The 16,222-nt window shown below is 43.4% G+C and overlaps 1 protein-coding gene across 4 annotated transcripts in view; it reads right to left on the bottom strand.

Annotated features, from left to right (window-relative positions):
* Positions 1-1,470: 1,470 nt before the first annotated feature.
* The window catches only part of LOC118391221 (centrosome-associated protein 350), a 40,057-nt gene continuing 25,305 nt past the window's right edge, over positions 1,471-16,222 (bottom strand). For 2 of the 4 annotated variants that reach the window (XM_052458089.1, XM_052458100.1), the window contains exons 22-38: positions 14,350-14,546; positions 13,267-13,460; positions 12,959-13,046; positions 12,533-12,685; positions 12,203-12,360; positions 10,363-10,485; positions 8,705-8,931; positions 8,297-8,484; positions 7,332-7,464; positions 6,680-6,840; positions 6,441-6,577; positions 6,261-6,343; positions 4,358-6,132; positions 3,434-3,898; positions 3,175-3,321; positions 2,948-3,070; positions 1,471-2,849 (exon numbers count right to left, since the gene is read on the bottom strand). In XM_052458089.1, the coding sequence (XP_052314049.1) occupies positions 2,685-2,849; positions 2,948-3,070; positions 3,175-3,321; positions 3,434-3,898; positions 4,358-6,132; positions 6,261-6,343; positions 6,441-6,577; positions 6,680-6,840; positions 7,332-7,464; positions 8,297-8,484; positions 8,705-8,931; positions 10,363-10,485; positions 12,203-12,360; positions 12,533-12,685; positions 12,959-13,046; positions 13,267-13,460; positions 14,350-14,546 (4,517 nt within the window). In that variant the 3' untranslated portion in view covers positions 1,471-2,684. The remainder of the gene's footprint in view (positions 2,850-2,947; positions 3,071-3,174; positions 3,322-3,433; positions 3,899-4,357; positions 6,133-6,260; positions 6,344-6,440; positions 6,578-6,679; positions 6,841-7,331; positions 7,465-8,296; positions 8,485-8,704; positions 8,932-10,362; positions 10,486-12,202; positions 12,361-12,532; positions 12,686-12,958; positions 13,047-13,266; positions 13,461-14,349; positions 14,547-16,222) is intronic. The other 2 variants (XM_052458111.1, XM_035782390.2) reach the window with 2 other exon arrangements.

The raw sequence follows: 16,222 nt of genomic DNA, 5'->3' as shown, positions 1-16,222 counted from the left end.
CCCATTAAATGTTTGGGAGCATAATTCATGTGAGACTTTTTATTTTTATCATTTACTCTCCATGAGTCAGCATCTCTATAAAACGTTGTTTGGTGAGCCTCAGCTTGTGCCTTTCACAGTAAGGCCCAACACAATCTGAGACAGACAGCAGTTTGAAAACAATTTGAGGCATTTTGACTGTCCTATGGGAGGCCCAGAGAACTTCAACTACATTGTTATTCAATGAGACTACAAAGCTGGCTTGTAAAACAATGTATCCAAACAACAAATACTGCATAGATATAAATGGGACATTTCATCCCCAAACTACAATCAATTCAGATTTTTTTTAACCATTCTAGACCACCAGGAATTAACATTAAAGTCTGACAAGTCAGGAGTATTTTTCAGTTACCCGAAGATTATCACTTCCCAGAAAATGTAAATGAGCTAGTTAGTTTTATTAGTCGTATTTACACTCAGAAGTGTCATATTGCCTGCCTTTCACCTACACATATGGGAAGAATCAGAAACATCAGTACTGGAATTCTTAGTATAATGGTTGTCCAAAAAAATCTCACCAGGCTCAACTTGCCCCACAAATGTTCTGTCTTTCACTTAACTGGGAGGACCCAGAAATATCAATTGTAGGCTTATGAAATTCTTTGCAGTTGGGATTTTTTTTATTTAACTAGGCAAGTCAGTTAAGAACAAATTCTGATTTACAATGACAGCCTAGGAACAGTGGGTTAACTGCCTTGTTCAGGGGCAGAACAACAGATTTTTACCTTGTCAGCTCGGGGATTCGATCTACCAACCTTTCGGTTACTGGCCCAACGCTCTAACCACTTGGCTACCTGCCACCCCAAAATAGGGCATCCCTAAATGTCAATACCTGGGGAAGTGTTGCTATACACAGCCTTGTGGAAATGCATTTCCTAGGTACAAATAAAATTATAGTTCTCTCATTAAACACATCTAGGGACTGGAAATTAGGCATATCATGGAGAAACATTACATTTACATTTAAGTCATTTAGCAGACGCTCTTATCCAGAGCGACTTACAAATTGGGAAACAGGTTTCAAAGGACAATGTACAGTCAGAGCCCTAGTCAGAGCCCTAGTCATAGACAGTTTAAATATCTACCCCTTCGTCCGGTACAAGAACAGTGGTGGTAAATGCTAATTGGTATGCAAACTTTCATTACCACCATTAAAGTCACTTTGCTAACAGACATTACAGTTGACAAGCATAGTCATGCATGTTAAATTGATCTGTAGCTACATCACAGTATTCTTGGACTGAAGTAGCTAAAGAAGAGTAAGCCCTTGAACATCAAATGTTGAATGCTACGACCCACACAGATTAATCCATGACTCACTTGTTACCATGATGCAAAAGCCATTGTGTACGTGGACGAATGGCGAGAACACTTGGTTCCCTTACAGTATATCAAATGTACATCATATCAGTGACATCCACAGAGGCATAACGACACAGAAGCTAGTTTATTTACCTACCATAAATGGCATTTGAATCACTGATTCAGAAACATGAGAAATGCAATACTTCTTGTCTGTATTACATTTCTAATGTTTCTGAATTAGTGACTCAAATGCCAAAAGGCAAATTTCAAGAAGGTGTTCTCTGATAGAACTATGCTTCGATAGACACAGAATAAGGCAGAGACTGAAGGTTTACCCAGTTGGGGAAAAGTGATCCTTTAGGTATTTATGAAAAACATGGTATATATGTAAATAACATTAAAAGAGTAGAGACATCACTTAAGGCCTATAAATTGTGTTGCTCTTCTTGAGTGAGGCAATTCATAATCATACAGAACAGAGGCACTTTAACTGAAACAGGTAAAAAGCTCATCTTAAGGCTTGAATCCAGCATGACAGAATTAAAGGTTTCTAAACTAACCATGTAGAACCTCTTGGTGTCTGTTTGTGGCCAAGAGGCTAGTTAACAGGTAAAATGATGGAAGAAAAGGGACAGGGATCAAATCCACCAATTACTAATAAGATATTTAAATATTAAATACAAATAGATATCTTTGCAGGTCTTTTCAACATTCCCTTTAAATCCCTATACAGTGAATTGCCATTTTCACATTCCCATTTATTTTTGTGCTTTGTTATTTCATCAGTCTGTTTTACAAAATGCTCAAATAAACTTTGTTTCTAAACATGTTAACAGCAAGATTACCTAAAAAAAAAAAATTCTAATCAAATAGTTCACAATAAATATCACAATACGGGAGGCAAAATATTTATTTGTATACTATAATTAAAAAAAAAGATCTGATAACCCCAATGACTGTTCCATACTCTATTAATCCTTATCGTCCTGTCTTTAGTGTCTTGTCAAATTACCCCTGTGCTCATTACAAAAACCATGAGTTTGTCATGGAACATTACATTTAGCAGCATTGATTAATTTAATGCAAAACTAGGTCTACTCCATCTTTGACTGGCCATGAACAGGTGGGCCAGCGTGGGAGGCTTTACATATTGGTTAAAGGCTGGATCAAAGATGTTTGGTGTAAGACATGTGGTAGATCCACAATTAGCTGATCCAAATCTGTGTAGCAGAGAGGTACCAGTTTGACTGAAATGAAGGCATCCGGAGATCATTGGCACATTGGCTGTGGGAGGAAATGTCTGGTGGAAGGTGGGTTTAAAACAGAGGTTTAAAAGCTCAGGAAAGGGCTCTTTTTGATCTCTTCTCCTGAATTTGAGAGAGAACTTCTGCCGTGTCCTTTATCAATGCATCAAAGATCCCGTCAGCCAACTGCATCTTGACATAGAGCTCATCTTCATCATAGTTCACCCACTGAGACTCTTCCTCGTGAAGCTCCTGGACCTGAAAACACACAATACTTACTACCAGAAAATAAAATACTTTTGAAATTGGAAAATTCATAATGAGTCACTCCTGAAGTTACTGTTCAATGCCCTTACCAGAATATGATCTACTCGATCCCGTTTTTTCCTCCCGAATTTCAGCATCTTCTGCCAATCTGTTTTCTGGTTGTGGTCTTTCTTCAGGCCATACAGCTTCAACACCTCGGTGGTGATGAACACCTTAGAAGACAAGGTTAAATATTACATTGTGATCTTAGCAAATCAAACCACCAACACTGAAGTGTTACCCACATTGGATGCCAGCATAAACATGGAATACACACCTGAACCCTGGTGATGTCGCCAGGGCTCATTACTCTATGGAAATAGGAGGAGTTCATGCGTCGAGGCTTCACCCACTGAGGCTGATGGGCGTTAGGATCCTCTGCAAAGATCTCCTGGATGATCTCCCATGTTAAGTCATAAACAGCCTGCAGATAAGCAAAGGTTATGTCAGTGGATACATTTCAATAAATTACATGGGTCTTGAAGATTTCATATAGTATCAATTGTTGTGGCAAATCCTTTTCAATGTGGTCTTACCTGTCTGTAGCTGCGAACACATTGACCTTTATCCTGGCCTATGGTATCGCAGCCCAGGAACTCCTCTGAAGGTTTGAGGACGGGGAGACCAGCGAGGGTCTGTGTGCCCTGGCCCAGTTTAAATCTGTCCCAGATCTCCTGGGTGGCAGCATGGACCAGTTTCTCCACTTCAGGGGCAGAGTGGGGAACCACCATAGCAGGCTGCTCAGGGAGCTTGGGCTGCAGGGGCAGCTCTGGTCTGGGTGGGGTCTTCACCTGGCATCCTGAGCCAGCAGACAGCCCCTCTTCCTCCTGCTGCTGCCTCCGTTTCTGTCTTTGCTGCTCTCTATGAGAGCTGAGGCCATAGTCCTCATCGAACCAGTCCTGCTCGTCTCCCAGTTCATCCAGTAGCTCGCGGCTCAGCTCCAGCTCAGCCAGACGTTTGGCCAACTCCTCCTGACCACTGGCCCCCAACACTGGACTCTCCTACAGAAAGAGAGAGGGAGGGAGGAAAGACAAGTCACTTACAGTAAAAAACAAAACAATAAAAAACTAAAAGTTTATGTTAGACTGTGATGAAAATAGAGTACCAAATTCAACTGTATATCTGTCAACATAAGCTTCTTGGTCCCAGTTGTCGGACTCAAACAAATCGCATTGAGGTCTTTTGAGTTTAAATCAAGACAGGATGTTATCGATAGTGCTGCTAAATGCAATTATTGCTACATTCCTCCTCAGTTATCTTATCAGTTCTGTTTAATCATTTACTAGATCAAGTCTCTTAAGTACTTTAACTGAAAAACTAGGAATTTATAAATTTGAAATTCAATGTGTTACACATTATGTGATTTCAGGTTATCACATTATTGGAGGAGTAAATTCTTTGTTTTAACACTTAGAACATTTACTCTATAAATGTCTTTAGAAAGGGTCAGATGAACTCACAGGCCGGTTACAGAGTTCTGGAGAGGAGACTTGCTCTTCTTGCTCTGCATCTAGGAAGAAGGGCAGACCATCTCTTTGTGCTACAGACTGTGGTTGGGAGACAGTCACCCCACCCTCATCATTAAAAAAGTCATCTTGCATTTGATTATAAGCTGATATCTTCTCTTCTTTGGCCTTTCTGATCTGTGTGAATTGTGTCACAGCATCTTTCATGAAGTTGTTGAGGAGCTTATCTGCAAAAGCACCGAGGGCATCTTTCTCCACGGTTTGCTCTGGAGTAGACTTCTGATGGGTATCTAGGCCTTCCCTCTCAATGAGGGTAGTGGTCTCATTAAGAGTTTTCCCCCCCAAGGCTATCTTACTGTCTATGTCAGTGCTGAAGAGACTGGTAGGCACATCTTCAAGGTCCAGAATGATTGTCTTGGTTCTTCCATTGGACAATGGATACTCTCCCTCTTTGAACTCGAGTTGCGAGTTGGTCAGGTTTATCTTGTGTTCAGCTGAACCATCATTCACATCAGTAGGTCCTTTGTCTTCAGAATTGTAACTCTTCTGAGATGTTTCCTCTTTTCTATTTCTCAGATTCCCCCCGTGTGTGTTCTTAATGTGGTGTTTCTTTGTCTCGTCTTCAGACTGGTCATCAAGGAAAGAGTCCTCATCCTCTGTGGTTTCCACATAGATCTCAAACTTATCTGGCAGATGGGAGATCTTGTCTGGAGGAGCGAAGATGCCATGGCCCTCCTCACACTCAAAGTAAACCACCTCATCGTAGGTGCCATTGTTGCTTCCCTCAAACTTGTCCAGTTCTACTCCAGCCCAGAAGCCGTTGGCAAAGCTGGTGTGGCCCTTGAATCTAAGCGTACCAGGCTGGACGTTGCTCACTAAAACCCTGTCCCCAATGGTGAAGTTAGGCATTTCATCCACTGATTGTGAAGGCGGTGTCTGGGAAGGGGAGATAGTTGGAGAGCGGTTTGAACTAATGACCTTCTCCTGGGAATCCTTGGTCTGGCTATTCAGGTCCAAAAGTCTTTCAGAGCAAGGACTGCCAGAACTAGCTCCAGATCTTTCACTCAGCTCTTCACCGATATCCTCCTCACTACTGTAGAAGGGTGAACTACTGTGGGAAGCCTCCCTGGTCTCTTGGCGGGACGGTGAGGTAGGTTTGGAGCCTTGGTTGTCCTCCCTGAGTGATGACTCCACGGAGGATTCAAAGTCCTCATGATAGTCATCAGCTGAAGGAGAGGCCTCCTTACCCTTGGCTGAAAAGTCCCTATTTGATGAAAAAGCATCAGACTCAGGGCTGTATGATCGCTCTTTGATGGGGGATGGTGATTTCTCATCAACATCAAGACTGCTTATCGGGGATAGCCCTTGTTCTCCTTTCTTTATAGAAACATGTTCAGACAGAGACTGGTGCTGCTGGGAAGCTGGTCTCTGCTCTAGGTCAAGTTTGAGAAGATGGTCAAAGTGTCGGTCTTCAGAGCGGGAATGAGAATGCTCAGAGCCTTCAGACTTCACAGAGTCCAGCTCCTCCATGACCTCTGACCGGAGGCTGGAGACAATGCTCTCATCCCCCGAGTCGGTGGCCTGTGGTCTGGCTGGCTCCCTCAGAGGGAGTGCCCCCTCAGAAGGCTGCCTGGGGAGATTCTCGGGGGACAGCAGGCCCCTTAGACCGTTGGTGTGCTCTGGACTCCCATACACTGGAGTTGGGGTGACTGTAGGGGGGTCCTCGTCTGAGGACTCCTCATGCCCTGAGGTATATTTACTGAGGTCATCTGAAAACAAATCAACAACGCATTAAACAACGTGTGTTATGATTACAGTATGGGCACAAATGTCTAAGTCTTAGAAAGTATTTTGAGGAGAAAAATACACTTATTGACAGTGCTTATCCACAACCCACCTTGTCCAACTGGAGAATGTGGAAGGGTCTTCTCAGCTTTCTCAGAGTCAGAGACAACCTTCCAGTTTTTGCTGGTTTCAGACCTGGGGAGAATATTAGAATATTCTGATTAAGATCCCATGAAAGCAGACTAATTGATCAATTTGCGGATCATACATAGAGTGAAGTGCGATGGTGTACCTGTAATGAGGTGGTGATTTAATCTGGGGCTTCTCTGTGGCTGAGATGGGGGCCTTGATTTGAGGCTTGGCAGAGGGTGTCGAGTCTGGTTCCTTATTCAACTCAGTCTTGGTCTTCTCAATGAAGTCATTGTAGGACTAGACGTAAGAAAACAACAACAAAAAAAGTCAGTCACTCTTTTTGTTACGTCTCATTGAATGGAGCAGGACAGGCTAGGATTCTCTGAGACACATACTGACCTCTAGCTGCTTCAGTAGGCTGGCCTCCTGGGCTTTCAGACGCTCTTTGTGCCTCTTCTTCTGCTCTTTCTTCAGATGGTACACCACAGACTTGCGTTTGCGCAGCTCCTCTTTCAGGGCACGTATACGGCTCTCGATATCTCTCTGATCTGACATGGGCTCTGTGTGGCACAATAAGTATTGTTAGAATGCTAAATCCATACAAGACTGATTAGTATAAAGTAATCCAAATTAGAGCTACAGAACTCAAATTCTGAGCAGGCGGGGGGGGGCGCGTAAATGTCATTATTTGGTGTTTGTCGATACCAACATTCATAGGATACTCCAAAAATGCATGCACAAGTACATGTTATGGTAATGGTAAAACCTGTAGATTGAAATTCCCACCATGATATTTACACAGAATCAGCAATAGTTTAAGGACTATGAATGTAGCTCGGTGACACAGGTAGGAAGCTTCCATACACCCATAACACAACTAAGCAGGTTGAGCGTCAGGGAACTGCACGCACAATCATTTTCTTACAACATCACATTATGCCTGCACAGTCAGTCATCTTTATACTCTGCCTTTCAACATATCTAACAGAAAATACAAAATAATGCCTCAGTTTGGAAGGGACTACTGCTCCAGACATTGGGGCCAACTCACCTGTGTGTATTACTGAAGGGGTGTCAGTGGCCTTGGGGTCGTGGCTGGCGGTCCTGGAGGAGGAGTGGAGCTGCATCTTGCTGCTGCTGCCCTCTGTGTGTGTGTTAGTGTCGAGGCTGGCTTTTGGTAGAGACTGTATAACAGAGTAAAATGATAGGGTCCAAGGGGAATTTAGGACAGTCTCACATTCACCACAACAGCATTCTCCAACTAACTAACCATTCCAAGCATCTCACACATACACAAAAACAAACACACTCAAAAGACAGTGTCCCTAATGGATTCAAATATGCCATATTCTGCCTTAATTTAGTCTTCTTGCTTATAGCCCATTTGCACATGGCTGCAGGTAGCGGTTAAGAGCGTTGGGCCATTAACCAATAGATCGTTGGTTTGACTCATCGAGTAAACTAGGTAAAATATCAGTATTTGTTCCCTTGAGCAAGGCACTTACACTAATTGCTCCTGTAGGTGGCTCTGGTTAAGAGTGTCTGCTAAATGACAAAAAATTTACATTCCTAAAATGATTTAACTCATAACTACATATTATGTTATTCACAATTTGGGTGAAAGTAGTGATTTTTTTCTTGACCTAATAGGGCAGTTGATTAACAATACTGCATGTAACAAAACAATCAAGTAGCACATATTCATTGATCACGAGAAGTGACAATTCACTGAAAGCAGCAACTGGTCCTGGAGCCTGGACAAAGGCCTGCATTCACTGAGCTGCCCAGCGATGGGAAGAGAGCTAACAAAGTCTCAATTTGCGCTCAGGAGGGAAACAGATTCTGTTAACTCATTATACAATTCCCTCCATATTCCTTTCACATGCTGCTTTTGATTTCTTTTAACATTATTTCCTAATCTTATGGAAAGGCTAATAAACACATGTAATCAATGTCTTTCTACTGTATTAATACATTACTGCAAAACATGAAATCCCAACATGCACAGGGCCTTACCCTCCTGCTCGCAGAGGGGGAGTCAAAGTCCTGGGTGTAGATAGAGGGGCTGTGCTGGGCAGAGGGCAGCTCAGAGACAGAGCAAGGCTGATCAGTGGAGGGGATGTCTGGCTGCTGGGACCCAGACAGCTCTGTGTGCACACTGGAGCCAGTCACAACTGGGGAGTAGTCACCCCCACTCACAGAGTCTGAGGAGATACACAAAGGTCATGGGTCAAGAGTAGATAGACCTGCAGCCTCAAACATTGAGATGCAGCTAGCTAGATGGACTGTATGGCGTTCTGTCATTCATAAAAGTACATGACATAAGGCAAGCAAACACATGACCTGATAACAGGCAGTAAACAGACACCACTGTATACTACCAGGTGCCCATTTATTTAATGTCATACACAACCTCTTTCTCACCTCTGTCAGTTCTGCCCTCAGGGCTGTGCTGGCTGGGGCTGGGGCTCTCTCTCTGTTCTGACCTCTGGTCTCGGTCTCTAGGACACCCTCTGTCCCAGGCAGCCATGGCCTGCTTCTCCATGTGCCTCACCTCTGCCTCCTCAGCATCCAGCCTCTGCTTCCACTCCAGCAGCTCCTCCGCATGCCTCCGCCGCTGCATCAAACCCTGCTCCCGCTTGGTCAGGAACCTGATGGTGGGGAGGAGTGGAGGAATGGAGAGAAGGGTGGAGGAGAGAAAGCACAAAGGGCACAATCTACATGAGGAGCAGTGAAATGATGGCAACATTGCAGATGCTAGCAGAGCCACCAGCAGTCCAAACAGTCAACCCAACCACCCCCTGCCGATCTTCACTGCAAACTCAAAACCTATGGGATCGCCCACACACACACACACACAACAAACCATGTTTACCTCGATAGACATGGTTTCATTTTGACACCATAGTGCACAAGTCACCCAAACTCTTCCCCAAACAACAGAGTAAAAGTATTTCATCAAAATGGGGAAAAACAGAAACAAAGTGTGGTGGCGACCTGATCACCAGGCCAACATCACGCATTTGATTTAACACCTCTCAAACATCTCTGTCCAATACAGAACCGCACCCCAGAATATCCAAAATGTCTCTATGGATGTAACTTCAACATGAATTCTCCACAACACAAGAGTCTAAATGCATTTCCCAAGTACACTGCTGAGAGAAAAGACAACGTTCAAATTATTTCTCCATTGCTTGGATTTATAACATACATCAAAAAGGACTGGTGTGTTATGCAATGCAAGTTAAACAGCTATTTTGCGTATTGACTATAATTAGTACAAGTACCAGACAGTACTGTGTTGTTTGGCTTTGTCTCACTCCCTCTTGCACCAGCCTAATTCAAACTGAAGTTGGGAAAGATACTGTAGGGCTTTGGTCTAGACTGTGTACCCAATTCTATTGAGCCCACTTGATATATATTCTCATTAGCCTATCACAAGCAACAGTTACCTAATCAGGAAAATCAGTGAAGATTTACTGGGCTCATTAAATCAGATGAAACCCTTTATCATATGTTAAAGCAACTCCCAAAGGCACTGCATCTTTCTCATAGATGGGTTGTAGCCTAATATCTCAGCATTTCATCTTAGGGACTTTGTTCCAACTAAGTAGTGAGTGAGCAGATTATGATTTATTCACTCTGAATGAGAGTTAAATGAGCGCCTCCAAGCAACACCACAGTGAGCTCTCGCTGTTCAATGGGAGAGTCTCACTTAATCAGGCCAACCATATTAACATGAATATGACCTTTGACCGAAGCATGTCAAAGAGAGGTCATATTATTATTGACAAAAATGCCTTTTGTTTTTCACTTCTTTTTGAATTGTATTACTTCTGTGCCCCTTCATGCATACGGTTGTGATCGTACATGCAATGCCTGGTGACTTTGGTTTGCGTTTGGTTTGTGTTTTCAAGCTTTCAATTCCCCAATTATTGGGAGAAAAATTAAAATAACCTGGCAAGACCCTAGCAGACCCCCCACACCATTCCACCCATGCTTCCACTAGTGGTAGTGGCTGAACACAAGCATGCTCCATGGGACAGAGGCAGCAGTGAGAGGCGAGAGCAGCACTGTACCTGACCAACTGGTTGTAGATAAACAGCTGGAGGTTGGGATGGAGATTGGGGAAACAGAGACTGAGAGAGGCCCAGTGGTGGGCCGTAAACACACAGAAGAAGTAGTGCACAGGAGAGCAGTGTCTACAACAAAACAAAGCAAGGGGACACATGACACACAGAGAAAAACAACCAAACATGAGTTGGAAAATGAGGGGAAAAAACAGCAAAATAGAGAGATTAGGAAGTAATAGAAAAACAACCACAGAGACAAGAGGGGGAGAGAGAGAAGACAGCAGTGAGTAAGCATGTGTTTTATTGCACCGAATGTTTCATGTTTCATTCTAAGAGAATGAATGTACTTAATTACTGCGCCAGGGCTTTGTGTTGTTGGCAGTGCTTTAAAGGGGTATTAAAACCCAGTCCTTTTCATCAGACGTGAGCCAGGACAATGGCAGGGATGTAGTGCGTGTTTGTCTTTGGAGCCGGACTACAATGAATCTCTGGTGTCTAGTAATGTGTAGCCATGTGTGAATGCGTGCAGTGGTGGCGGTGCCAGAGACAGGAGCTAGGCGTGACTGATAAATGATCATCCTTAAGGGTTAAGAGAGAGAGGCCTTTGTCTCATTTTGCACCCCACTGGACATAATGCTTCTGCTTAATTAAATGCACTGGATTAAGGAATTTGGGGAGATTAGATAATTTTTGCAAAAAGTTGCAAACGTGGTGGGTGATCATATTGTTAATGTTTTTAACTACTGATTTGGACTTCATTAGAATAAAATCCAGGCTAAAAGCACACAAACCTTCACTATGATCAACACAACAATAATAATAACAACACTAGGGCATGATTCAAAGAGAGGCTGTTTACATAATGAAAGGGCAGATTGTTAGAAGACCAAAGCTAGCGAGCAAACAGAGGCATGGCTACAAGCAGCTTGTTAGTTCCCTATAGGAAATAAAGTCTCGGCTCAAATTGACAGCGACCTCCATGTTTAGCCGTGACATTACGTACATTCAGTTTGTGTTATTTGGTCATTTTATAAATTCAAGGAATCATTAGCTCTAGAATTAGTACTGATGATGTTCTTGAAAGAAAATTCAAAATCCTAAAACGCCACAACACCTGAACGTGTGTTAGGACCTGTACTGCAGAATGTTCAAGTACACAAATGAGTTCAGTCAGTGTGCAAGTCTGGTTGTATAACCAGCATGTGAGCCCCAGAGTCACAAAACCACATTTTTAACAGACGTAAACCTGCCCTGGTTGCTTGTACGAGACACCAGACAGATATTTTACAATACATATCTGCTCTGGTTCATATTGTTAATATTCCAATGATTAGTACAGGGGTTAAAGAGAACGCACTCTATCTATAGAGGACAGGAAGCATGCTTATATTCATATCCACACCACAGGTTAAGGATCAGGGTGTCTAGTCAAGCCATTCCCCCACTTTCACAAGGCAATAGACATTTGGATTCAATTGTTTTCACTAAGATAAGCTCTGAGGTGGCTAGCTAATTCCTTGTGAATAATAAAGCAAACAGCTTGAATGATTGACATGCCCAATGTGAGAACAGGATTATAGGTTTGTTCAATCATCAGTGTTAAAACAACAATCACACCCATAAAGATATGGTTATCAAATATGGTAATTTCAGCTGTTTAAAAGTTGGTATAAAGTAATATTCAGTGACCAGAATGGTGGCATAATATCAGCCATCTTAGTGTGAATCCTGTTATAACCCCTAAAGTGGAAAAAAAAAGAGCCCATGACTGTCAATTAGACATTTGAGTTGTCAATAGAAATTTGGACAGTGTGGTTATTAATAGGTTAATAGAAGAGAAAATTACTTCTCCTCCATGTGAGAGCGCATCTTCTTGAGCTTCTGCATGATGCTGCTGGTCTCACTGCCAGACACTGAGAGGGGAGAGGCACTGCGCACGTCCCCGTCTGTTATCGCAGCACTGGGGGAAGCTGCCTCAACTATGGGCTCTGACACTGGAGTCTCCTGTAGGACACAGACGGATCATTTTAACTCTTTATGAGACCATGTAGCATTATTTTAGACATATGAATAACAAAAAAAGCATGTCTTTCTGACGTTCAGTTCAGTATCTCCATGAATAAGAAGTGTATGCGTCTCAGATAGGAATAAGATGAAAGGTGGTGGTAGTACTGACTGGTGGGGTGTCACCGGTGCTGGCACACTTGAGGCGCTCCTTCAGCTTGAGGGTGGTGTATCTCATCCTCTCTATCTCCTCCTGCTGTTTGAGCAGAAGCTGCCTCTCCTTCCTGGCTGCCTTGTTGGCCTCCTGCAGACACTTGATTTCCGCCTGGACGCCACACACACAGGGTCATGGTCACTCAGCAGGTGAGATGTGCAGAGATTTAAGGCTCGATTCAATCCGTATCGCTGAAGTTAAGTGCTATAGTGTGCTTCAAATTGAAAGGTACTTTCCGATGAGCAGACAAATGCTGAGTTTACCGCGAATGCAGTCTCCGCGAATGAGGAAAAATTGCCTTTAAATGTCAATCACACCATAGTGCTGAACTTCAGCGTCACAGACTGAATCAAGCCCTTAGTAAGTTAGTTGTGAGTTAGTTACCTGCTCCTGTTGAAGTTTCATCAGTAGGCCTCTTTGCTTCTTTCTGATGGGCGGCATCTTGTCATCTTCACCCTTGTCTCTGAAGCGCCTATGTGGTCAGAAAGGAGAAAGTGAGATCATGAATGCAAAATGAGGACAGAAGTGCCAAATGGAGTCTAGTTTTGGTCAATGTGTTCTGTTGAATTTCTCTAGTGGTTACTGTATATGAATCATTGGAGGACATGACAGAAAACAAAACATTGAATTTAGCGGGGAATGAGACACTATTCATTTGGACAACATGGATCCTAATAAAAGTAAACCGGTGCCTTTTCTGATGCTCCAGCCAGGCGAGCTCGGCCTTGGTCTTCTCCTTAAGGGCCTTCTGTCGCAGGCGCAGCAGAGAGCTCTGGTGGTGGGCGCGCACCTCTTCCTCCTTCATGTACTGACGCACCATGTCCATGGTGAACCTGGAGAAGCTGTCCTGCCCGCTAGAGAAGGGCATGCTGCCATCCTGCTGCTGCTATGGGGGGGCAGTGAGGGGACAGTGAGTCACTCACACGGATAACACAAAGCCTTATCAGTCAGGAAACCGGGCATACACAGAGAGCAAACAGCGATAGATGGAAAATCACTCTGGCCACTGGTTATAATGTTTATTCGGCTGGCAAACAGACTGAGGCGTGGGAGTGGTTGCTACATAGGTATTTACAACACTTATTCTCTAAGTCCATTCAAATAAAACACCCGGGCCCAATGAAGGCCCAGGTTTGTACAAGATCATCTCCACATGTGGCAGCCAGGTGTGAACAACGGTGTATGGTTCTCCACCCTATCTTAGCTGCACCATGGCCAACCTCTCCTCCACATGTTGGGTTTTAGAGGACTGAGTACAGGTTGGGGAGAGAGGGATACAGCCAGGAAGGGAATCTCCTAGGAGCAGTTAAGCGGACTGGGGAACACAGCACATTTATTGTTCCCAGGGTAGAAATTAGTTGAGCAGGCTTTCCCAGTCTCTCTGATGCCCTTGCCAGTGGAGCCCACAAGGCAGGCAGGTCTTTCCTGGCCTCAATATGCCCAGGCACACTCCCTCATACCTCATCTCAGGGACTGAACACTGAGCCCTTCAGAGAGGCAGGGAGCTGCCACTGTGGCTTGACATTAAGAGTGAGGACAGATGCTGCTGCCAAAATACTAGAGAAGATATACGTTCACCATTAATGAGGTCAAATGCTAGTTAAGCATTGTGTACTAGTTAATTCAAGGATAGGCAGAAACCTCTCCAAGTAAACTAGTACACTTAAGCTTTTGGATAAGTGCTAGGACTTCAGTACTGTGGAGGCCAATCATTATTTGAGTAGCCTTGCTATTTTGCCAGAATGACAACTATTGAGATGAGGTGGCATACTAACCTTGGAGCTGTCCTGTTCTGAGGTCTTCTCCTGACTGGGTTGGTTGTCTGAGTCCTCACGGGGACCTCTCTTCTCCACCGCTCCCCGCCGGTGGGACTCAGAGGGAAGCAGAGAGCGGAACGAACGTTCCTCAATCTCATCTTCCGTCATTGACTCATCAAACTTCAGAGAGTACTCTGTAGCAACTGAGGTGCTGTCTGTATGGGGACAGATTGGAGAGAGGAAACATAGATCACTTTCTAAGAGACTCCAGGTTGTTTACTCTCTCCTCCATACATATTTGGAAAGTGAAGCTATGTTATATTTGGCTTTATATATGAGGTTACAGGACAGAACGTCACCTTTTATTTAACTGTTTTACTGTTTAGAAATGAAAGCAATTTATGTATTTAGTCGACCAAACACAAAACTTATGACTACTTTAATAAACTATACTTACGACTACTTCAAACGGGGGGAACAGGATACATAAAGTGAATTCATTTCTAAAATGGTAAAACTAGGTGTATAAATACACCTTCAAATAAAGCTGACATTCTATACTATCGCCTAATATGAAACATTCTCTATCAAACCTAAAACTCTGGAGTATACAACCAAAATAAAATATTTAGCTTCACTGTCCAAATGCATATGGATGGGAGTAGTGGGCAAAAAAGTATTTAGTCAGCCACCAATTGTGCAAGTTCTGACCACTTAAAAAGATGAGGCCTGTAATTTTCATCATAGGTACACTTCAACTATGACAGACAAAATGAGAAAAGAAATCCAGAAAATCACATTGTAGGATTTTTTATGAATTTATTGGCAAATTATGGTGGAAAATAAGTATTTGGTCACCTACAAACAAGCAAGATGTCTGGCTCTCACAGACCTGTAACTTCTTCTTTAAGAGGCTCCTCTGTCCTCCACTCGTTACCTGGCACCTGTTTGAACTTGTTATCAGTATAAAAGACACCTGTCCACAACCTCAAACAGTCACACTCCAAACTCCACTATGGCCAAGACCAAAGAGCTGTCAAAGGTCACCAGAAACAAAATTGTAGACCTGCACCAGGCTGGGAAGACTGAATCTGCAATAGGTAAGCAGCTTGGTTTGAAGAAATCAACTGTGGGAGCAATTATTAGGATATGGAAGACATACAAGACCACTGATAATCTCCCTCGACCTGGGGCTCCACGCAAGAATACACCCCGTGGGGTCAAAATGATCACAAGAACAGTGAGCAAAAATCCCAGAACCACATGGGGGGACCTAGTGAATGACCTGCAGAGAGCTGGGACCAAAGTAACAAAGCCTACCATCAGTAACACCAACCATTCAGGCCCGTAGGAAGTTTGCTAAAGAGCATTTGGATGATCCAGAAGAAGATTGGGAGAATGTCATATGGGAGAATGTCATATGGTCAGATGAAACCAAAATATAACTTTTTGGTAAAAACTCAACTCGTCAGGTTTAGAGGACAAAGAATGCTGAGTTGCATCCAAAGAACACCATACCGGGATAAGTACCATTGGGGATTTATACATAGAAGGGACATTTGCTTCCTTTGAGTTGCTGAGGGAAACTTATAATCTTCCCAGAAGTATTTTTTTCAGATACCTACAAATTAGAGACTACGTTAGAAAACACCTCCCGACATTTGGGAATGCTAAACCTTCCATGTTTGACGGATGCATAAAAATATGCCCCACCTCAGATAAACTGATATCGCGTCTATATGATGCTTTTCAATCTGTTAGCACACCTTCTACTGATGCCATCAAGGCAAAATGGGAGGAAGAACAAGGGACTGACATCTCGGTGGCAGACTGGGAAGAGAGCTTGGAGTATATCCACACATGCTCCATTAATTCCAGACATCGTCTCATA

This window comes from Oncorhynchus keta, chromosome 1 (genome assembly GCF_023373465.1).
Source record: "Oncorhynchus keta strain PuntledgeMale-10-30-2019 chromosome 1, Oket_V2, whole genome shotgun sequence".
In the NCBI taxonomy this organism is placed as follows: domain Eukaryota; kingdom Metazoa; phylum Chordata; class Actinopteri; order Salmoniformes; family Salmonidae; genus Oncorhynchus; species Oncorhynchus keta.
Note: the sequence above shows the minus strand (reverse complement) of the source record. Positions and strands in the feature narration are given on the sequence as shown.